The sequence below is a fragment of the Microdochium trichocladiopsis genome (assembly GCF_020744255.1).
Source record: "Microdochium trichocladiopsis strain MPI-CAGE-CH-0230 chromosome Unknown B0I36scaffold_22, whole genome shotgun sequence".
Lineage (NCBI taxonomy): Eukaryota > Fungi > Ascomycota > Sordariomycetes > Xylariales > Microdochiaceae > Microdochium > Microdochium trichocladiopsis.
The window spans coordinates 30,799-53,904 of NW_025763565.1; the positions used below are offsets into that span (position 1 = coordinate 30,799).

At 58.8% G+C, this 23,106-nt stretch overlaps 7 protein-coding genes across 7 annotated transcripts; 5 read left to right on the forward strand and 2 right to left on the reverse strand.

The window, feature by feature from the left end:
• Positions 1-371: 371 nt before the first annotated feature.
• B0I36DRAFT_80726 (uncharacterized protein) lies at positions 372-1,596 on the forward strand. Its single transcript, XM_046163385.1, has one exon. The coding sequence runs from the start codon at positions 449-451 to the stop codon at positions 1,583-1,585; it is 1,137 nt and encodes a 378-aa protein (XP_046003690.1). The 5' UTR covers positions 372-448; the 3' UTR covers positions 1,586-1,596.
• A 5,315-nt stretch (positions 1,597-6,911) lies between these two features.
• B0I36DRAFT_356925 (uncharacterized protein) lies at positions 6,912-7,364 on the reverse strand (the record flags this gene model as incomplete). The annotated part of the gene is made up of 1 exon (XM_046157714.1): positions 6,912-7,364. The coding sequence occupies one exon, from the start codon at positions 7,362-7,364 to the stop codon at positions 6,912-6,914; it is 453 nt and encodes a 150-aa protein (XP_046003691.1).
• Positions 7,365-8,298: 934 nt separating this feature from the next.
• On the reverse strand, positions 8,299-10,123 carry B0I36DRAFT_258324 (uncharacterized protein; the record flags this gene model as incomplete). The annotated part of the gene is made up of 2 exons (XM_046151082.1): positions 8,299-9,352; positions 9,414-10,123. The coding sequence occupies 2 exons, from the start codon at positions 10,121-10,123 to the stop codon at positions 8,299-8,301; spliced, it is 1,764 nt and encodes a 587-aa protein (XP_046003692.1).
• A 1,387-nt stretch (positions 10,124-11,510) lies between these two features.
• Positions 11,511-12,256, forward strand: B0I36DRAFT_343231 (uncharacterized protein). The gene has a single exon (XM_046156138.1). It carries the CDS (start codon positions 11,575-11,577, stop codon positions 12,061-12,063), a length of 489 nt encoding a protein of 162 aa, XP_046003693.1. The 5' UTR covers positions 11,511-11,574; the 3' UTR covers positions 12,064-12,256.
• On the forward strand, positions 12,197-12,535 carry B0I36DRAFT_343232 (uncharacterized protein; the record flags this gene model as incomplete). Its single annotated transcript, XM_046156139.1, has 1 exon — positions 12,197-12,535. A coding segment is annotated over one exon (339 nt), but the record flags the coding sequence as incomplete, so codon positions are not given.
• A 1,849-nt stretch (positions 12,536-14,384) lies between these two features.
• B0I36DRAFT_343235 (uncharacterized protein) lies at positions 14,385-15,605 on the forward strand. The gene is made up of 2 exons (XM_046156140.1): positions 14,385-14,623; positions 14,671-15,605. Exons 1-2 carry the CDS (start codon positions 14,543-14,545, stop codon positions 15,418-15,420), a joined length of 831 nt encoding a protein of 276 aa, XP_046003695.1. The 5' UTR covers positions 14,385-14,542; the 3' UTR covers positions 15,421-15,605.
• B0I36DRAFT_370609 (uncharacterized protein) lies at positions 15,504-21,595 on the forward strand (the record flags this gene model as incomplete). The annotated part of the gene is made up of 6 exons (XM_046159925.1): positions 15,504-18,116; positions 18,209-18,888; positions 18,957-19,222; positions 19,339-20,639; positions 21,252-21,437; positions 21,545-21,595. 6 exons carry the CDS (start codon positions 15,504-15,506, stop codon positions 21,593-21,595), a joined length of 5,097 nt encoding a protein of 1,698 aa, XP_046003696.1.
• Positions 21,596-23,106: the final 1,511 nt, after the last annotated feature.

Consider the following 23,106-nt stretch of genomic DNA (forward strand, 5'->3'; position numbering starts at 1 on the left):
CTGTCTCACTTCCCGACTTACCCTTTCCGACAAGGCTGGGCTGGGGCTAGACAAAGCCCTTCCCGCCGATTAATGGCGACCAGGAATTCCGCCTTGGGGTGGCCGACGTGTGGAAGTTCCCTCGGGCAAATTGGGGCGCAGGCAACCCCTGGCCCATGCACCTTCACCAAGCACACCATCCAGGCGAGCGGCACGAAAGTGGACCGTGGCACTTGCATCGGCCCCACGAACCGAGCGCGTGAACAGGGGTCCTGATGTGCTGTGCCTTGGCGTGACTAGGAGGCGCCCCACTGCAGCCTCCCGGCCGTCCTGGGTGCTGACCAACAAATCAAGCCACAGCAACAACCATATAAGGTAACCATCAGCTCGGCATTCAGGCCTGCAGCCTGACAAGAGATCCGCACCCATTTCAAATCACACGAGAAAACGCACTACCGATCCCCAAGCTATGGTGCAAGCGCGCAACGCTGCTTGCGGCGCTGCCCGAGCCTCGCCCGAAAAGCCAGCCACACCAGCCGCTCCCCTGGCGTCTGCAATGAAGCCAATCCAATCAACGTACGCACTAGCGAGTCAACAAACGAGCAAACGCGATCAAACAAGCGTGGATGAAGCTGCCGCTCCTAAGAGGCAGCGTGTATCGCCGACAGATCTTGAGTTTATACAGTCCTGGAATGCGCTTGAGGTCCTGGCGGATGTTGTGCGTCGATGCGGCGGCGAGCAACAGCTAGATCCAGCTCTTGCGCAACCACGGCTCCAACTACTCAAGGACGCCTGCGCGATGGGCGATCTTTTCTATATCGTGCTACATCAGGTCTTTTGCACTTGGACCGCGAAGCCACTCGAAATTCGAGGGTTGTTCCAAAATGACGATCACTTGTTCTCATTGGCAGAGCATGGACTGCGGGAGCTGAGTACACTCCTCAGAGACAACTCAAAAATGCGACCAGATCTGCTACGGTATTTTGCCAACTTCCCGGCACCTTTTTCCAACATGCAGCGCTTTCCACCGTACTCTGACTCGCTGAACGCCGTGGTGAAGTTCCTCTTTTCTATGGCCACTTCATGGACCAAGTTGATGAAGCAGCATGCGGCAGACGGTTACCCACTGCTGATGGATGAGATGCTAAGCGTGCTGCACGTGCATTCGGTCGTTTTGCAACTCATTGTCTTCCGTACATCCAGGAGGACAGCAGGTGTTCTAGACAGGCGTGTCGGCACGCAAATGGAGTCTATTCAAAGAGGATCAGGACTTTCATCGGTCCGCGGATGGTTCTTTTATGTCAAAGGCACAAGACCCTGCCTATCCAAAGTACGAAGACAATCTTGTCCAGCGATACGGAGTTGGCCCACCTCGCCCGAACACTTCACCAACAACGATATGTTCAACAATCGACCTCGCCAACAGCTGTCCCAAACAATGCTCAGAGCTTTGTCGGAAATGCCCCCTCTCCAGCGGCACCAAACCAACAGTGGACGGCCCTGCCGAGCCAAACGATGTCCGCGATCATTGAACCTCTTCACAACAATCCTCCCAGCGTTTCCCAAGGAGTCGCCGCTCGGCCCCAGGAGTCAGCAACCTCGATGAGTGTTGCAAGTCATCAATTTTCTACGACCTCGCAAGCACCATATCCGGTGACGGCAGCGACAACACAGCACGCTTTGCGTACTGAGGCGCCGGGTTTAGCCTGGCACGGTCAACCCCAGAGACTTCAATCTTCCGTAGAACAGACACATGCGCAGCCGAATGCGCATGTCTCGGGATCATCGACAAGTCAGCAGGCTAGTTTCAGTGCTTCTTCCGGTGCGCACTGGTCCAGTGGCTCACCCGTTTCAGCTCAGTCGCCCGTATTCCCGGTCACTGGGGGGGGTAGGCAATATCCATCCGGATCTCCCATCGTGCAGGCTTCGACGGCCATGGCCACCATTCACAGAGGGCAGGCTGGTCAGCCTCTACAACCCTTTGTGACACAGCCAACACCGACTAAACCAATCTCGACCGGCCTCTTCTGGACTACCGTGCCGGGCTTAGCTAGAAGGGAAGCCGAGCCCCGGTAAGGGTCGACGGGAACTGGGCCTGGACCGTCAGTCCGGCAGGAGAGAGGCACGGCGAAGGTCTACCTGTTCATGTATTCTCACTACGCCGTAGGAGGCGCAGGCAGCAAGACACCCGCAGTGGGCGATTGTGCAGTCGGATGGTTGTAACCGCTAATTGTGTCGTCTGACCTTGTAAGTAGCAGGAAACACCACGGGACGAGGGGATTCCAAATGCCAAGACGCTAATCGCCAGCAATAGCCCTTCCTGGCGACAAAATGGAGCACTGGTGAGCTATTGGACAGGATCTGAATCCTTCGTATTAGTGCCTGATATGCAAGGCCCGGTAGCCTTCTTATTGGTGGGCGAGCCCTGCCTCTGACCAGATCTGGTTGAGACGATCGCCGCATGCGTTATTGCGTAGACCAATCAGGCTGCCCGCCTGCCCGGGGCCGCACAATCAGCCGCCGGCAAGCTGGCCGGGCCCTGTTCGGCCGGCGCGATATTTGGCAGCGGTGATGGGTCACTGATGCCGACCTTTGCATGTACCCTGTAGCTGAATCGCCGCTCGTTCCGGCTCCTGAGCGGTCGAGGGCGTCGCTGAAGGCTGGAATGGCCTCGTGGAGGTGGGCTACGAGGGTGCACGGGAAACCTGCGTAGGGTTAAGACGAGGTGTTCAAGACGCGGTCAACTACCAGACGCGCCAGAGGTCTTTGTCAACAAGGCCAACCTCCGCGAGGAGCTGCGGGCGTTACGGGATCGTTGCCGTGGTTTCATGCTCCCAGACCACCCTGAGCCGCCGCAGCTAGAGGAGTGAACGATGACGCCGCCGAATTGAATGTCCCGGCTAAGGAAACAGGACAAACCCGAAGAATAAGCCCGGCACGAATCCCGTCTCAGCGTCGAGTTCCCTCTCTCTCTTCACCCGTTGTAGTAAAGTGGCGCCGGGCACCCGGTTTCATGCCAGCAATAAAGTGGACTTCAGACACATCACGGCACACTCACATCACGGCGACCTCGAGAGATCTCTCAGTCCTTCCGCGCGCAGCTTCGATGTGGTGGAGCGCGCCTCGCTGCGGATCTCAGACGCCTCCACCTACCTCGTCGAGCCTGTCCTTGCACGTGCAGTTGGAGCAAGACGAAGTATACTGGTACAAGGCCGAACCGAGACGTGCGAAGCGGCACCCATGGTGTGCCGGTTGGGGAAGTTCTACGACACCGCTGGTTCCTCGCGAGACGCGACGTCGATGAGGCGGCTCTGCATTGTTCCGGGCTAGGGGCGGCAACGTCCGACGTCACCTCGGAGAGGCAGCTGCTGCCAGCTCGCTGTGCGATGCAGCCGCCCTTGTGGCGTTGCTCATCGGGCTGACATGTCGCACACGCCCTCCCCAACCACAGCAGAAACGCTGCCTGCAGCACGTGCCAACACTGCAGCTGAACTGCACAGAACATGGACCAGGGCAGTTGGACGGTACATCATGGTCAGGTCTCTGCATATCTGCGCTGCTGGGCCCCTATCGAACGGAACTCCCTAAAGAGGATATCCAAGAGATTGCATCAGACCGGACACAGCCCATGCCTACCTTGTTCACTTATTGAACAGCCCACGGCAATACAAGGACGACATTTCACTTGTACCTTTCACTTACAGCTCCCACTCGACCAAGTTCCCAATTGGGCCGGGTGCAGCGATCAGTCGAGACATTGCCCAGCTGCTCCAAGCAGAAAGCCAAGACGGCCGCAGAGTCGGCCTCTGTCCGCTTCCCGCCACTCCGCTCCTCTCCGCCACCACCGGTCGAGAGACTCACCGCGAGGTTCTGGACAATACATGTCTTGGCCCGGATGGGCGCGGCCCGTGGGATCTGCTACCCGCTCAAGCCACGGAGCCTTGAGACTTTTGAGTTTCCATCTCATTGAGACGCAAGGGCGTGAGCTAGTAGAATTCATGGGGAAGGCGCATACATCACGGATTCGACTATCCAGATGCGCTGCTATTCATGGTCAAGTAGATGATGCGGGCACGATGCCAGCTTTCACCTCCGATAGGATGGCAATACACATCCCTTCCCTCCTATCTGGTCACAGTTTGGGGCAAGGGCAATCCAACCGACAGCTACCTAGGTACCTATCTGTACAGACAAAGACTGAGTCCAATTTCCCGGTACCCATGCATACGACACTGTCAGGACACGGTGCCGTGGATGCCACTTGTCCAGGTGTGAGCTTGGTCGGCCGCCGCTTACTTATTGAATGCGCGATACTGCAAGACTGCGTTATTAGTATACGCTCCCAAGACCAGGTTGCGGCTTATGGAGGTTGAGGACCAGTGGGATCGGTAAGTAGCCCTTAACAGCCATCGCTCGAATCAGTCTAACAATGTTAACCTGTAGGTTCTGTGCCAAGGTTAGCCTCCGCACCACGATATGGAGAGGATCGAGACTAGTAAGGATGAGCTCGTGGATGATGCGTGCCGGTGGATCCTTACACCCAGGAGTATGCAGACTTCACCAACTGGTCCGATAACCGACATGGATAAATGGACATGCTGGCACGCGAAAGACAATGCTCATGATTAGTATCATCCGCGAACTCTCCCGTTAACCAGTCGTCCTATCACCAAAGCTTTCGTTTTTCTTCTGTCAAGGCACAGACACGGCTTTGAATAACGCTACCGCCGTCCTATGATCTTTGATCTGGCTTCTGCTTCTTCAGCAGCCATGTCTTATCTCGCATTTACTTCACAAACATAAACAGTCAGGCGCCGATCTAAGCAGCCAAAATCAAGTCTATCGGTGGCTCGGCGCAGTCACACTCTTCCTTCAAGCCAAACAACCCAGCTCCCGAATCGGCGGGTATCCTTAGGGCTTCCAAAGGCTACCAAACACAAGCCCGGGACGCCGGATCGAACAGGGTGACTATCAAGAAGCGAGCACCTGTGATAACCTCACTCAGCTAGCGGACGGTGAGCAGGGATAACCTCCGGCTGCGTGGGTCGGTGAATGCATCTCAATGCAGCTGGAGTGGAAGGCGTGAGAGAAGAGGATACATCGTGGAAAAAGTTTCATAGTGTGACAGTTGTTCGTCCCGTGCCGCACTGAAAGTCCCTTGCCCCGACAGTCCCGCCTCTCGATTAGGCTAAGTCCTAGCTCAGCCCCAACCCTGAACGGATAAGCACGCTCCACCCCCTCTCCCCAACATGGACCGGGGACGGGAGAGACCCTTCTGGCACCGGAGCGTTCCGGAAGTCCTCCCCGCTCAGAGACAGTTGCGATGCGTGGGCTACCTTGTGGTGGCCCTCGAGCACCGCCTTTCAGCTCTAATCTGTAATGAGCAACGTGCAACACACGTCGATGCTGCCTTCGAAACTTCTCGAAGTGCTAGCAGCTTTTGCTTAACTTTGATAAAGATGCATCGCCCCTCTAATCACAAAGAGCCGGCGGGAAGGCTTGGATCATGGCTGTTTGCACACGGGTCCTCACAGAATTGCAGGATGAGAACCTCGATGGTCGGCTTTGTTCATAGCGAGAATCGTAGTCAGGCGCTGTTGAAGCTTGTCGACGGCTTCCACAAGCTATCAAACCGAGAATATTGCTCGTCTGTCCATTCACTCTTCAACGCAACTCGTACGCACCCGCGCGTGTAACGTCTCGCTCAGATCTAACAGGCAACCAGTTTACTGCATACCTGCCCCGAAATATGCATTCAGGTATGACTTCCCTTCCACTAATTTTATCCTTTTGCGCAACTCAAAGAAGCTATTCGTCTGGTTGTGATACTCTAATAGGTCTCAAAAAGGGCTACCCCTATGCTTGCTGCCGAGAAGCCATGCATTGGCGAGGTCGGAATCAGGCGAACCGTCGACATTGTCTTTCGTCGGTTGCGCCAGCCGGCCTGCTTGTAGAACGCAATTACAGTCTCGCCAAGCTGTAGTTAATTTAGGATGGTTCGTACACATATACGCAGGCATAACCGGACAGAAATCTAAGCTATTCTCTGACTGAGCATGCGCACTTTTCATACCTAGTCTATTCATAGTCTAGCCGTCGTCCGATGTGCTTGGCAGCAGAGAAGGACAGAAGGAGGATTCGCACCTAATGCTTATCCTGACATCACCTGTCGTTGTTGGGAAAAGCGGTCGGCTCCCGCCGCGAGCTTGGTAAATACAAGGCGGGACTGAACACGGATATCCTCTTGAACCTCTTCATCGTAGATCTCTTCGCAGCTCTATTTGAGGAATCGCAGTATGGCGTTTTCAACTGTGAGCTTTGAACCTCCATTTCTGCGTGTAACAGGTGGCAGTTGCGGATTGGCTGACCTATCCAAGCTGCACCGCTCGGAACACTCAGGCCGTCAGCTGGAGCCCATTCTAGATCAAACTCATTCCTTCAAGCACTACCGTACTCACATTGCCGTAGGAAGCTCCTGACTAAGGTAAATGCCAACCCATTCACCAAGCTCCTCTGTCACGTGGGCACACATCTCGCCGCGCCCGTAAGCCTCTGTCGGATTCTTCGCCCATGCCAGACGGAGCCCTGAATGCGTCTTCCCTGGATGCTTGAGGGGATGCTTCCGATCAGCCACCACCACGCGAAGCACCTCGCTCCCCTTTTCCAAGAGCTGCTGCGCGAGCGAACTGTGTTTACAACGGTCGTTCGGCTGGCGACCAACGAGCTGCAGAGTCTGTCGCTTGAATGCTTGACTTTCGTTCAGGTGCTTCTCGATGCTTTTCAATTCCCCCACCAGGCTTGCGCATAGCATGAAAACCATGAGATCCATGATGCGTGCCCACGTGCCAAGGGCGTGCGCTGCTGCCCCTTTGGATTTGACGCGTTGCGCCACATCCTGAGCTGTGAGAGGTCCACTCCCAAGGATCTCAGGCTTAGGCGAGACCTCCAGCGCTTCCGACAAATACAAATCCCAAGGGACAAGTTCGTGACCAGGTTCTGAGTCCCCATATGGCTCTTGAAGCAGTATTCGCAACGTAACTCGGCCTGGGTACTGCCACGCGAGGGATCACACCGCACAGGATGACAATGTAGAAGGTGATAAGTGCCAAAGTGCATGAGCACTGAGCGCGAGTGATTCTCAGCGTCCTAAGATCCTCTGTGATGCCGGCGAAGAGCCTATGGGAATGATCTGCCCATTGCGTGAAGCGATCGGAATCCGACACGACACCCCATGCACTGACCATTTCACAACCAAGCAGACCTAGCCAGGACTTGCAGATATCATCTATCTCTTTGCGATCCAAGGTTATGGAATGTTGTACTTTGCTGGGTCCCGTCTTGTCTGAACTGCCTTTCGACGAGTCTTCAGCTGCACGCTGGGCCATGCTTCGGGTAGAATGATGGTGTGGCGTGGCACGGCTGTGCTGGGAGATAGGCGGGTGGCTCAGCGTCTATGGACTCTGTTGTCCCGAGGTTGACGTAATGCAGTCATGCCCCAGGGATGCCAAAGCGGCCATGTAACACAGTCAAAGCTGTACCGTTTAGAACCCAAGATCGTGACATTCTCGCCGGGTTAGGGCACAGCGACATGACACAGTGGGTATGTAGAAAGCATCGCTTTTGTTTGAAACGCTGGGTATATATTTGTGTATACATATATGTGTATGTATGCCTGTTTGGGTGCCTCTGGTCGAACCCCGAGCACCCTTTTTCATCCCTGAACCCCGGATCCGTGCCCGCCTCGTTTTGACGCTTTGCAACCAATTCCCTGTAAATCCACAAATGCTGACTGGCCGAGAACTCCTAACCTGATATTGAAGAGATTTCCCGGTCCAAACTGTTAAACAAGACGTCGAGATGCAGAAGGACAACTCTCGTGTTTTCTTGCTGCGCCCCATATTATTGCTCCCGTAGTGTGGGAAAGAGCCGAGCCCAAACCTGGACTCAATTCGCTGTCTAGGCGCTGAGACAGCAAGCAGCTCGATGATGCAAGTCGCTGCGTGTGCGCTGGAAAAGCAAAATAAGGTCTTGCGACAAGACTGTGGAGACGCTCAACGCTGGCGCACAGCGTGTTGGGATGCCCCACTTTAGATGTGGTGAAGGGGGACCCTGACGGGGTTTGAGCTGAGTGCGGGGGTGGAGCGGTCCATCGGATCGGCGTGCCCCTAAAGCAGCCTGCTGATTTGGATGCTGTGCATCTTTGGCCGAATAGGCTGCGGATGCTGGGATTGTGAAGTCATCTCTGAGATCATGGGAGGGCGCAGCCACGGCTGCCTCGAGGCGAGCCGCTCAACGCAGGTCCCTCATCGGTAGACCCCATCATTTCCGATTCCACCCGACGTTCCAGATGACATGGGCGATGTCCTTGGCGGTGTTGACGGTATCAATCACACGTCCGATGATGCCATCTTGCCCGGGCTGGAGATTTCCGTCCTCGTCGACAGGCATCAGCATGCCAGATTCCGTCCGCTTCATCCCCTGTGGCGCTTCGAGGAGGCTGTCCGACGAGGGTGACCGATGGAACGACGAGTAGCGATAAGAAGCCCCAGCATCAACAGGACTCGAAATCGGCGCTTGCGCGCCAGTATCCATCTCGAAACTGTCCTGTTCGTCGTATTGATACAACAGGCTCGTCGCGGGCTTTGATGGCCTCAATGTCTCCTGCGATGACGAGGTTGATAACACGGGGCCGCCACTGTGCTTCATCGCCGTCTCTCTTGGTTCAGGTGAATCAATGCGATACTTCAGTGTGGTGGACGGCAGCATTGCGATTGTCTTGCTGTCGTTGATAGGGACAGGAGCCCTTCGTCGTGGGAGGATGGACCTTTTTGCCGATCGTGTCGATTTCATCATGATGGCGCCATCGTCGGACTCGCTGTCATTATCCAGATCCCACTTCTGCGGGTCCAGCTCATCGTCGTCTTCGTCGCCCTTGACGTCGACTGCGATGCATTGCTTGACTTGTTCGTCGAAGTGGATGTGCTTGCGCTCAGCAGTAGGCGAGACTATTCCAGAGTTGTCTGTGGATGGGTGCGGGCTCGTGCCGAACCTGCTACCCCTCTGCGAGACCATGGGATACGCCATGAAGTCTGTGGTTGCGCGCTTGATGATTGGCCGGTGCGGGATGCGGCAGCGCGACCCTCTCTGCTCTGCCTCAATGGCAGCGGTCGCCTGCTTCAGTAGGGATGATGACGAGTTAGACTTCTGTAGCATGACCTCAGACATGCTTCGCTTCTTCAAAATTGGCTTCTTGTGACCATATGATGGTGACCTTGAGCCTCGTGTCCTTCCACGGCTGTGACTGCCCTCTAGCGAGCTCACAGTGCTGGGCTGGAGAGGACCGTAGAGCCAAGTGACGTCGCAGTCCTTGAGCCTGCAACGATTGCGGTTAGTATGGACATAATCGTAATGATGCGGATAGCGGCGGTTCATACCAGTTCAATGTTTCGGGCGACACTGTCTTCAGCCGATACTTTGCTTTCATCCAGGTCCTCCAGGATGCATTTTCCAGACGCGATGAGTTGCTATAGTCACCCCTCTTCGAAACGAGGTACCGCCATGAGGACCAGATGTCCTCCTCCTTCCAGTTGTGTGAGAGGTAGTCGACATGCTGAGTTGGGTGATGTTTCGCAGCGGTGTCGTCCTCGGCGTGCTCTGCAGTATCAGGAGACTGGGGTCGCGAAGTACTTGCCGACGAAGTGTCGGGCTCTGTGGGCGACACTGTATACGAGTCGCCTGTGTGCGGGCTAACTGGCGGTTCCAGGTCTTCGACATGGGCGTAATAGGTAGCACCTTCAAAATCACCGAGGGTCGTGTCGTCTAGTAGTTTGTCCCGCATGTCGAAGTCGCATGAACCTCCATCTAGTGACAGGTTGGAGGCTGGAGTTGAGGGGTACGAGTGGTTCGAGGAGTCTGACGGATGGAAGTGGTGCGGTGAGGGAGGTCCGGACGAGGAGCTCGAATCAGGCACGATGACTGGGTGCCTATATGAGTCCCTGAAGTCGTCATCAAGGCGAGAGCTGGCAGACGTGGAGTTGAGGTCGCCAGTGTGGTGAGACAGGAAGTGGGAATGCGAATGAGAGCGCCGAAGTCCAGACGAAGAGCCAAAGATGCTCAAATCTTCAGACGAAAGTACTGCAGCCATCTTTGGGACTGCCACGAGACTTTGTGTGCCTACCCCAAGTCTCAAGGGTGGTCGGGTCGCCCTGACGATACGGCGTCGACTATATCGAGTTGACTCTCATAGGAAGTACCAGCACAGATCTCTTGGACGACAGCGGCGTGGCTCGAAGAAGTGATGTCGAGTCCAGACAAGAGGCGAGGCCGTCGACACCAAAAGTGGTTACGCAGAAGGGTCGGGCTTTAGAGACAGATGATTTCAGAGGGTGCTGCGCAGGGCGTTGTGGCTTCGAGAAGAGGTGTGGAAGGGCGCTCGGGCGAGGGCCAACTTCCGCAGGACTGGCCGGCGCCTCTGGCCTATTGACTGGGCTCCCGCAAAAATCCTGAGATGGCGTCCGTTAGAGTTGTGAAGCGCAGACATGCTAGGACGGACCGTCCGGGCAATCCAGGCTCGCAGTCAGTCTCAGCCTCATTCCAATCGGCCGTGGGGTGTAAAACGTGGAAGCGTGGCGGCGTGGTCATTGGCTGCCAGGCACGGTGTCTCGATGATGCATGCGACCGAGCAGCAGCATTAACTAGCCACTGGCTCAGCATGGCAGGTGGTGGTCCTGGGGAGATAACAGAAACTCTATGTGCTCCGTGGCCGATCATGGACAGTGCTGGACCTTTTTGCTGGAAGACACGCAAGGGAAGTCTGACTACGAAAGTCACCATGTCGCTGCAGACCTCGGGAGCCATAGGGACCAATGCGCGTTCGCAGGCGTCGACGTGGACAGACGAGCCCGACAGCAGACATTGCGGCGCCAGCGAGCACTGCCGTCGACACAGGTACACAAGACAGCGACAGAATGAGCGAGGCGAGATGGCGACATCTTGACGGCATGCCACGCTGCCTGGGAGAGCGGGGAAGACGGCCAGCCACGCAATGTTTTGCGTGATTCCGGGACGAGTTGCACTATCAATCGCCGACAGAACGTGAGCTGGCAGTGGTGATGGAGACACATTGGTGTGTGGTTGCGCAGCTGCATGCTCTTCACCCTGTGTGTGTCGCCGTGCTGCGAGCTGACCGGCGAGAACCGGTAGGGAATTAGGCCCCAGGCCCTGCGCCCTGCAGCCACGCAATGCGCAGAAGCTGCTGCAGCCGGTGGTGCATGAGCCCTCGACCTCCGACGTTGCATTGCATCCGCCGAGCCTGCCGGAGGCGCCGCTCCCTGTTTCACATCACTCTCGCGGCCGGGTGTCTCTGCAGACGAGCATACCACAATGCACATCGCGATCTTCCCATTGGACAATGCCCGGCCTAACTCGGCCGTCTTGCGATCCAGGGCACGCCGTCACAACCTTGCCGCCGTCCTTGTTATGGTGACACATGCCATGCCTAGAGGTCACCGAGCGGCCCGGTGCGTGTCCCTCGGAACTTTATACTGGCAGAGGGGACGCACGCTGAGGCAGACTTGTTGAAGTTGCCGTCGCGTAATGATTATTCCGATCATCAATCCTCGACGAGCCCGCAGAGGCACAGTGCCTTCTGTCCAGGTACAAGCCCACGAGCGGCAACTCGGCTCCGACAACCAACTTGAACGACCAACGCCCAGGATCGAGGCAAACTCAAGATCTGAGACCTGTCATTTCGGCCCGTTCAGCAGCATCGGGTGTCCTTGGGAATCCCCACTCTCAGCAGCCATGGCAAGGATTTCCGGGGAATTTGGAGGGAGCGACAGTGTCTTGCCCTACGGAACTGGAGGGACTGATCTGCGGCATGCCGTAAATGAACTCCCGAGCATGATGTCCAGACACCACATGCGTGTTGTGCATGGTCCCTGGCTGGCACGGGGCTCCCACCCCAGGGCAGATCGATGCTCGTCAAAGTCTGGGCGATACGTGCTGCACGCGCGCAATGCTGACGTGCAGTGCAGCAAGGGACCCAATCACCTCTGGGCCATTGACTTTATCAGTACCCCATAACCAGCAGCACAGTACTCTCAGTTTGTACCATATCGTGGACGACGTCCCCGCTCCGACAAGTATCTCACGCTGATGCAAGCTGGCCTGCAGACGACCTTTTACAATACGCCACACGGTCCGCAGGATTTTTGAAGTTACTGGTTCTGGACTGTTCGACGAGACGAGCGGCACATGGAAAGCAAGCGCAGTCTTACGCTACCAAAGGAAGGCAGAGAGACTGCTCGAGTTCCTTGCAGGCTGCATCCACACGACAGGCGGCCAGACTGGGCGATCACCAGAGCTTTTCAGTCTCACATACCAGAACAGCGCTCTCGGCGAACGCGGTTTATACATCTACAACGGCTCAGTAATGACGCTCACACGGCATCACAAAGCCAAACGTTCAACCAATCGGGAATTCAACGTTGCGCGCTTCCTTCCTCTTCGAGTCGGCCGAGTCATGTTCCGATGCCTGGTGTATATCCGTCCCTGACCGTCATTCCGGGCGGAACTTGCCTGCTCGTAAGTACGAAGTTACCTCTATCCTAGCCTCCCTTAGTGCCTGACCATCATTCCCCACCGGAACTTGACTGCGCGCAGGCAAGTTCCGCGGGGAATGATGATCAAGTATCGAGGAGCTGCAGCGGAACTGTACCGCGCAAGCCCCGAGGCGTCATCCACCATGCATCTGACTATCATGGAGCTGTGGATCGCCATGGACAGTTTGGCGGCGAGCCTCGTCCCGCTGCTGCGAGATTACGACACCGGTTTTTCGCCATGCTTCTTCGATGGCCTCGTGCTACCTAAGGGAGAGCAGTTGCGCCGGCTGGCCAGGCTTGATGACTACTTCAAGCGACGGAGAGCTGGTGCCGGCTCCAACGGCCCTCCCTGGCGGCTCAGATCTAACGATGAATCCTGGTCCGATACATGCTTTGCAGTCCGTTATTATAACTCCTCGCCTCAACACCAGCAGTTGCACCGCGACATCGTCCGCCAGGCGAAGGCTCTCAAGGCTGCAAAGGACGTGGAAGCTGCGATGGCTGCGCAGGCAGTGAGGAATGCAAAGAAGACGGAGGATGTGCAAGTAGCGAAGGCCGTGAAGGCCGCGAGGGGTTCGAAGGACACGAGGGCTGTAGAAGTCGCGACCGCGAGAGCTCTAGCGGCTGGAGCTGCTACAAAAGCTGCACAAGCTGTCCGGAATGAGATGTGGTCAACCCTCTTCCTCTGGCCGCTGCCAGAGAGCGAGGTGGCAGCGAAGGCCGTCGTCTTCGAGCTCGAAGCCCCTGCCGTCGTTGTCACCTGGAGCGAGATCACGCTGAGCATCCTGGCCGGCTTCTGCAACACCAACCACGGTCGCGAACGCGTGCCCAAGTCCTCCCAGCGGCCCGACCTGTGCCACCCCAGCGCACACCCCGTCATTCTAGGCCTGGTGAAGGAAGGCGATGGCGACCAATGCCGATTTTGCTTCGCGCGCCGAACCTCTTTGTCTTCCCACGAGACGGACTCGCTTCAGTATGCATCTTCCCCCGAGGCGCTTCCCGAGCCATTCTGCGTCAGGTTCGCCGCCGATGACTGGGCTTTCTATGACACGCGGCCGGGCAGAAACCGCGGCGGCTCCTGTTGGCTATCGCAGTCATTATCGTCACGGTCCAGCGGGCGGCAGTGCTACCCGCCTAGCACCGTTCCGCAGGTCTTGCGGGGTTGCATCCTCGGCACCGCACATACGTCGAACGACGTGCTGGCGGCGCAGTCTCAATGCCCAGAGGACATGACGCTGGACGAGTTCGGGGCCTTTGGGGTCCTAAGGGCCGGTCCTCAGTTACAGTGGCACAACATCTTGCTGCGCCTGACCATGTCCTCGCTGGACTTCAACCGACCCGAGGTTTTCTATCTCATCATGCAGGCCGCCAACAAAGCCGGGCCGCGGGGGGGACAGAGCGCCCTCCGCAGCACCCACGACATCCTGGGCGAGGAGCGGTTTGGCGACGCGCTCCTCGCCGGCCTAGAGGACACGCTAGGCCGCGTGGCGGCAAAGCGGGAATCCGGAGTCGCGATGTGCATCCTCCTGAGCCTCGCCGTCAAGCTGCTATCGGCCACCCCCCACCGGGCCGTGCAGGAGCGGTGTCTAGCATTCCTGCGACGCATCCGGCACAAGGTGGCGGACCAGATACGGCGCCTGGTCACGCAGCTGCACAAGAGCGGTGCGGCCGACGAGAGGCGGGCGACCCTGGACCGGCACATCCACATGATGGCGCTCATATGCCACGCCACCTTTGACGTCGGCGCCACCCACGTCCCGTCGGTGCTCTCGGACAGTCGCGAGTCGGCACTGCTCATCGAGGCGTCGATCCGCGCCGCCGACCACGCGCCCTGTCGGATTCCCGACCACCCCACCACACCCATACTGGACACGTTCCTCTACCGCTGGCGCCGGCTATCGTACGAGGTCGAGCCGTGGCTCAGGAGCCAAATCATCAGCCGGGGCAACCCCTGTCTCGACATGGCCGTGAAGGAGATCTGGGCGTCGTACGTACAGGGGATCGGATGGTCCACGTCGCCGGCGCCCCGCAAGCACGTTCTTGTCACCAGTCTGCCCCCGCGGCCGGCAGGGACGTCCTCTCGTTACAGTACAACCTCTTGACTGGAAGCCTCCTAGTGCGCGGCTCACCCATCTCCTCACTCCCGACGGGCATCCGCCAACACGCCACGTTTCGCAGGGCGTTCGGAAGCCGCTCCTTCACCGTCATGTCCTCCTACCTGCGGACGCAGGGGATGCGGTACATGGTCACCTCGACGTACCACGGGCACGAGCTCCACTTCGCCATGTTTGAAAGGCTGATCCCGGTAGAGAGCTTCCGGGACGACTTCCCGAGCCACTTGCTGGACGGCTACGCGCACTGGCTGGTCCTGGGCGAGAACAAGATCGAGTTCCGGCCTCTGGATAACGCCTGGCAGACGCTCAAGGATGCCGGGCCCTCCTTTGCGGGTTTCGTGCTTGATTTCACGGGCGGCGAAGGCGCTGCCCGTCTCACCAGGGCCAACATCCCCACCGTCGCCGTCGACGTGCGTAGCAAGACGGCACGCGCCGTGCATACCATCCTGCGACCCCTCGAATCGCCAGCCCTCGTCGACGTAGCCTTCGACCAAGACCGGTCCGCACTCGACATCGGCCTGCCGAGGCTGCGGCTCTCCTTCAGCTTGGCGTCCGGCACGAGCAACGTCGTCTCGACGCAGTACAGAGGCTATGCCGTCAACGGGGATCAGTCCATCGGGACACTTTCCGGCCTGCAAAACAAGCTTGTCCTCTGCCGCTGCTGGGGCACGGCCGAGCAGTTGCGCGACCGACTGGTCCTCGTTCCCGCCGGTAGCGTGAGGTGACCACGCTCGGTCGACCCGGGTCGCGACGGGCACCGACGGGCACCGACGGGCACATCCGCCATCGCGCATTTCGCGTCGACGCCATGCTTGGCTGCCTCCGCGACGGCGGCGCGCTGGCGGGGAAGCTGTTCCTCTGCCACCTGCACGCCCTCACCACGCACTGCCTCCCCGACAAGCTCACGGGCCGGACGGGCACCGAGGAAGCTCTCCGCATTCTGGGATCGGCTGCCGTGCAGTCGGACGGCCACCTGCAGGAGGAAGACCTCGACCTCCTGCACAGGATCGGTTGCATCAGCCCCGTCCGGGATAGGCGAGCCGTCATCGAATGGTCGAGCTCTGCACCTCCGGCGGCGCAGAGTGACGCCTTCTGCCAGCTGGTGGCAGCCACCCTCGGCCGGGCCAAGCTGTCGCAGCTCTGCCTCTCCTCCTCCTCCTTCTCCTCCTCCTCGGACCAGAAAGGAAAGGTGTTCAGGAATCTGCCCCGGAGCTACGAGCCTCTCGTGAGGCGCGCAGTCGCGCGGGCGTCGGCATACTGCGTTTCCCAGTATGGCGCGACGCAGCACCTGGCAGCCACGCCCGACGACAAGTACACCGGACCTGGCGGCTGGGCGGAGAAGTACGGCGAGTTCGAGGCTTTCCGCCTGGCCAGGCACATGATCCACAGCAAAGACCAGGCAGTGCTCCTGCATCCCGTTCGTCCGCTGGGCGAGGGTCGGAAGTTCTTCCACACGTGCCCCGGGGACGCGTCGGCGTCGGCACACGTCCCGACGAGGGTCGAGTTCAACATGGGCTGGCTCGTCAATCCCTCCACCGTTCCGGCGAGCACGTGGTTTCGTGTGCTGCAGGAACTCGGACTGATGCGGCGCAGCGGATCGGGATCCGCAGACCGCCGATACGGGGAGGTCCTGTTCTTGGCCGGGCTACTGTTTGCTCCGAGCGCCAGGCCGGAACTTGTCCAGCTGCTCCTCACCGTCGCTACGGCACCGACCACGACCTCCGAGCCAGGCGGGTCGGCCGGGAACCTGGCGGCTGGCATCGACCGCCACCTGTTGGGGCTTGACGATGGCCTGGACGTGCTAGAGCTTCTTGCGGCTCTGACCTCGGACGTCAGCAGTCTGCCCGTGAGCTCAGACCAGTCGGGGCAGTCCCCGGTGAAGCGGGCGCCGTTCTCGACGCATTCTGCACCGAGGGGCTTCGTCAGCGTGGAGGATCTGTTCAAGCAGCCGCCGCCGCCACCGCCGATCCGGCCCAGCCCACCCGAGATGTCCCGCGAGCGTGTCAAACACGAGACGTGCGACAAGCGGCCGATGCACCCAGAGCTTCTGCGGCGTCTTCTCCAAGACCTAAGAGGCATGTTCCGGCTCGAGCACGAGCACAAGTACGCCGAGGAGCTAAGTCGGGGCATAGACGCCCTCCAAGACTCGGGGACCGAGACTTTGGCACGGCTGCCGGGTCTGCCGACGGAGGGCGGCGGCGGGATTCGCGGGCTGTTGGAGCACATGGACACGTGCCGGCGCGACGTCGCCGACAGGTTCGCGACGATACATGCCGCGGTCCAGGGTGCCACCCCGGAAGGGCTGCTGGCCGTCTCGCCCATGCTGCTTCTCGAGCGCCTGTCGAGACGACACCGGGCCAAGCTGCCGGACGGGTGGTTGCGATGCCTGGTCGACTACGCCGTCTCCATAACGGCACTGCAGAGGGCCGAGAGGCTGGTTAGGGCGGCCGACAGCGGGAGGAAGCTGGCCAGGGAGCTCCTGAACGTCGGCCACGAGAACTGGGATCCCATCGCGTTCCCTGACTGGCTGCTGCTCGAGGTCGAGATGGGCATCCTCATCCGCCCCGTCCAGAAGCGCGTCGCCTTGGCCATGATGCAGCCGCCCGGCAAGCGTAACTGCGTCATGCAGCTCAACATGGGCGAGGGTAAGTCGTCCGTCATCGTACCCATGGTGGCGTCCGCGCTCGCCGACGGGTCCCGCCTCGTTCGCGTCATTGTGGCCAGGCCGCAGTCGAAGCAGATGACGCACACCCTGGTGCGGGCCTTGGGCGGCCTGCTAGACTGTCGGATCTGCCAGCTGTCATTCTCGCGGGACTTTAGACACGAAGGAAGTAACGCCTGCCGCTTGGCCGGTATGCGCGCTCAGTGTGTCGAGTACCTTGAAACCGGCGGGATCATGGTCGCCCAGCCTGAGCATATCCTGTCGCTCAAGCTGTCCGGCGTGGAGGCCGCGCTGCTCCCCTGCAACCGCTCCGAGGCCGCGAAGACCGCGAAAGCCCTGCTGGACTTGCAGCACCTGTTTGACACGCGCTCGAGGGACGTCGTGGACGAAAGCGACGAGATTCTTAGCATAACATCCGAGCTTAGCTATGCCATGGGGTTGGAAGCGGCCATCGACCTTGGCCCCCTGAGATGGCGCCTGATCCAGAGCGTCCTCAAGCTCGTTGCCGAGATCGCCCCCGCCATCCGGAGGGAGCACCCCGATAAGCTGGAAGTCAGCCCCGAACTAGAAGGGCGCTTCCCCCGGATCAGGATCCTAAACGAAGCCGGCGCGGCCGTCCTTGCTGACCGCCTCGTCCAGCGCATCTGCGACGAGGGCCTTGCGGGGTTTGCACATATCGTCGGCCAGAAGCAGCACGTTAGGGAGGCCGCCCTGCGGTATATCCACCAGCTCGAGCCGTCGGCTAGCGACGTCGCCCTGGTAGAAGCCTCGATGGAGGACGGCACCTTGCAACAGACCTTGTTCCTCCTGCGGGCCTGATCACCCACGGGGTCCTCTTCTTCTCCCTGCAGAAGCGGTGGAGGGTCAACTACGGCCGCGCCAGCAACCGGAGCCCCCCGACGAGGCTGGCGGTCCCCTTCCACGCTAAGGACTTACCCACGCCACGGTCCGAGTTCAGCCACCCCGACGTCGTCATTATCCTCACCTGTCTGAGCTACTATTACGGTGGTTTAAGCGACGACGAGCTTTTTGGCTTGATCGAGCGCCTTCTCCTCTCGGTCGGGGGTGAGAGGGTGTATCTGTCGTGGGTGCAGTCGGCGCCTAACGGTATCCCCTCGGCGTTCCGCCAGCTGGACACCATCAACATCAGAGACCGGCAGCAATGCGCCGACGAGGTCTTCCCGCACCTGCGCTACCTCAGGTCGGTAATTAACTACTACCTGACTAACACCCTGTTCGCCAGGGAGATGCGCGAATCCTCCCAGAAGTTGTCCGAGTCGAGCTGGTCCATCGCCAAGGCCAAGCCCCAGCCGACGACGGGCTTCAGCGGGACCAACGACGTAAAGTGCCTTTTGCCCCTGAGTATCGAGTCCCTGGATCTGGGGGAGCAGAGACACACCAACGCTCTGGTTCTGAACCACCTGCTGCGCCCCGAGAACACGGTGCGGGACGTTTTCCCGGCCGCCGAGCCGCCAGGGCCGCTTGACCACGGCCCCTCTCCAGACCTGGAGCTCCTCCGCCGCATCGCCGGGTCCATGCCGCAGATCCGCGTCAACATAGATGCGGGTGCGCAAATCATCGAGCTTGACAACGCCGAAGTCGCTGCTCGCTGGCTATGATCCCCGCCGCCGACGCCAGCGCTGCCGTCTTCTCCGATAACGACGAGGACATGTGCGTTGTCACGCGGGACGGGACGGCGGAGCCGTTCCTGACGTCGTTATACGCAGCCAACACGGCGTCCTGCCTCATCTTCCTCGATGAGGCCCACACACGCGGCACCGATCTCCGCCTGCCGGACGACTACCGCGCGGCGGTGACTCTGGGACCGGCACTGACGAAGGACCGTCTCGTCCAAGGACCGTCTCGTCCAAGGTACGAACCCCCCTTCCGTTTCCCTTCTCTGCCTCACATACCAATGATACCTCATATACCAATGAATTCTGCACATGATACGTTTTATGGTGGCTGATATGGACGGCAGCGTGCATGCGGATGCGTGAGCTGGGCCAGGGCCAGTCTGTCACCTTCTTCGTCTCGGCCGAGATTCGTCGGAAGATCACCACGCTGCGCGGCATGCCCAAGGATGGCGACATTGGAGTGGGGGACGTGCTCGCCTGGTCCATCAGCGAGACCTGGCACGAGTCCCAGCGGCTCATGCCGCTGTGGGCGGTGCTGGGCCTTCGGCACCAGCACCAAAAGCTCCTCTGGGACCAGGCGGATACGGGGGCCGGGTACAATCTTAGCCGCGAGGCGGCGGTACAGTTCCTTGAGATCGAGGCGCTCTCGCTGCGCGATCGATATTCCCCCGACCACGGCGGGCAAACCCGACGGGACCTGGACCGCGCGATCGCCGCCGCGGCTCCGGACGCCCAGAGGAGCGAGGTGGCCCGGATCCGGGAGCGGTGCGAAGCCTTTGGGGCCAGCGGACCACAGCGCACATCAGCCCTCGAGGAAGAGCAGGAGCGCGAGCTTCTGGTCGAGCGTGGGAAGGACCGCCCCGAGGCACCGGCGCAACCGATGCCGGTGAAGCCCCTGACGCCGTCGCTTCACAAAGACGTCGAGGCGTTCATCGTGGCCGGTACGGTCCGGCACAACTCGGCAGCCTTCATGCCCGCCTTCGATGCCCTGGCCAGGAGCAGCGTTGCCAGGTTCTCCAGGGACCTACGCCTTCCGCCCGGCCTCCTCCTCGTGACGGCCGATTTCGCCCGCACCGTAGACCTGCCCGCCGCAACCGGCTGCGTGTCGGATGCCTACCAGCGGCCAGTGCAGTGGATTGCCACGACACCTACGAGGTCGAAATGTGGTGTCACGGCGGTCGTGCTGAGCCCCTGGGAAGCCAACGCGCTGATGCCGGCCATCCGCGCCGGCGGTACCGCTGCCACGCTGCACTTGTTCGCCCCGCGCACCAGTCTGGCTACGCGCTCGGCCGAGGACTTGCTATTGTACGCGACGCCAGCCCCGCCGCCCGCATGGCGTGCGCCGCGGACGCTGGTGCTGACACTGCTCCTATTTGCGGGTCAGCTCTATCTCCGCACCTACCACGACTACGTGGACATGTGTCGGTTTCTGGGGGTCCCATATCGCGCTGGCTCGGAGGAGGAGGAGGGGGAGGAGAAGGATCAAACGAGGGACGGGGAGAGATGCGTATTCGGCCCCACCGCCGTTCCGTTCTTCCTCGGACTGATCGGACGGATCCGTCACCCTTGTGCCGACATTTCGACCACCGATATTGGACACATCCTCGCTGGGGACATGCTGCCGCCCACTGCTTTTTCCGGGCCGGTGAGGGCGCGATAGACGTACGTCTCTCATCATCTCTGCGACGAGGGTGTAAAACACGGTAAAATTAAAGGACGCTACCTCATCAAGGAAAATTGATAAGGGGCACCCACCCTATCCTATCCTTACTGCCACCCTCCCTCCTGCCCTGATGAGCCTATCATACGCCAGACTGCCAGCCGTTACCCAGAAAGCCATATTTTGTATGGATAATCGAGCTTTTTCAATGCAGCCAGAAATCTGTAGGTGCAACAGGGGGCTCCACTGCAAGGTCTGCCCACAACGACCAATAGCCCTCCCTCCTCAAGGGTTGGGATCTGTGGCAAGAAAAAGGTTCAACGCCCAGTTCTTGGCATCTATTCCAGCAGCTTCCTATCTTGGCGCCAAGGGCAGCCACGCCGACGAAGTTGGCGATAGCCTCAACAGAATCCTGAATATTTGGAACTGCCTTGGAAAAGAGCCTCTTGGCGAGAACTGCCCCGGAAAGAGCCTCTTGGCAAGATTGAGATACCGAGGGGCGCTGATTTCCTGCGTGTATATATAGCACTCGCGATACCCTCACAAAGCCTATTTTCTGAGCAACAAGCAATATCAATATAATCTATTTTCCCACAGGATCTAGATGGAACCATCGGCGGTCTGATCGCTGATGGGCACAGATGCCTCGGCTCTGACAACCCGGAAACGCACACCGAGTGCGTGACAGACAACGTCAGTAGCGCCTTCCAGCCGCTCGCCGCCTTCAAAGCCAACAACCGCTGGGCCATCCTCAGCGAGGCGGGCGACGGCAAACACCGACTGGTGCGAGAAGTACCTCTGTCAGTCGCTGGATTTCCTAAAAGTAAGCACCCTCCCCTCCTTCTCTTCCGAGGGTGTACGTTCTAACGTAGGTAGGCTCGCACAGCTAGAACTCGGACGTCTTCCTCGCCTACGCCGGCAAGGTCTGCGGGTTCCTTTAGACTGTAAACCTGCGAGCTCGGCGAGGTGCCGACTAGGAATGGCATTTCATTCCGCGAGATCTATGTTCGAGGCTCCCTCGGGCGCCCGTTGATGGAAGGGTGCCAAGGTAAGCTGTGCGAGCTATTAGGCTGATAAGAGGGTGGCTAGCCGGGATTTGTCAACAGGGAACGAAACTTTCTCGCCAACATGGTCATATTAACTAGCACGCCCACGACGGGACAGCGTTATTAACACTACTATTTCCAACAATTCAAAAGCTATCATGTCCCGGCGCGAGAGGGAAGAACTGTGTGACGAGTCCAAAGAGAGGAGGTCTGGTGTGGACCGAGGCCGCATTGTCGAGGACCGTGAGGATGTTGATGATACGGCGTGTTCGGGGTTCATCCCACGGACTGGCCCAAAGTATTCGTGTCGGGCAATTGCCTCGTTGCTGACGCCACGCCATGTAGTGCTGCCACTTAAAATACTGTCCAGGCGGATCTTGCAGACGTCAAGACCTGTCTCAACGATGTCCTGCCCTTCGACAAGCGCGGGATACTAACGGAAAACTACTACAAACCGGAGAAGACGGAACTGGCGACTTGCCATGGTGATAACGTTGGCAGCGGGGAGCTGCTGGCGGTTCTGAAAGCCTGAGTACTCCTCCGTCAACCTCATCCTTCAGGTTAGTTGCTGCAAGCCACAGAGTCCCGTCACGAATTGGCCGGACCCCCTTGCCAAGGACATCAAACTCCGATATGAATAAGAAATGTGTTTCGGCCTCGGCAAACTCAGGAGGTGGCACTCGGAATCGAATTCTTCAGATGTCACCACAACTGGTACAGGCATACGCGTTGTGGCCAGGCTCACCGCGATTCCCACAACGTCGCGCACGAGTCTCAGTCCTCGGCTTCTGACCGCTACTCAACTGCGTCTCCTTTATCTGCACCTTCAACGTCTCACCGGCCTAGCACATCTCCTGTACAGAAAGCCACCCTCTGTGCCGCAGCCGTTCGTTTTCTAGCGTTCCGCCGTTTGCTTAGTGTTTCATTTGCTGCGCGGGGTCCTGTTTCTCTGCCTTTAACATTGCAAACTGATGCATGATCTTGGGCCTCCCTTTCACAAAAAAGACGTCAACTGCTTTGAAAATCTTGGTCGGGGATCTGTTTGGTGCCCGGGCAATTCGAGTTTCGAGGTTGTACTGCAGAGCTTCAGTCAAGTTGTTGACCGTCTTAGGTATCCGGGAGAGGGCACTGCCGGGCCGTGAGTTCGAAGGTGCTGGCGTTTCAACTGGATATCGAGCTGAAAATCGCCTTTTTATATCTTCGCTCAAGACCTCTGGTAGATCACTCCCGGGTGGGTATTGCTCTTGGGTTATCGTTGACCCGTTAATCAGCTCAGTATTAGTGACGTCAAACCTGGCATTTCTAAGCAGCGAATTCTACTACCAAAACTTACCCAAGCGACGTCCATCAAGTATTAGTGCTTTTCTAGACACAACTTAGCAACCCTCCTCGTGCTATCCTTGAGA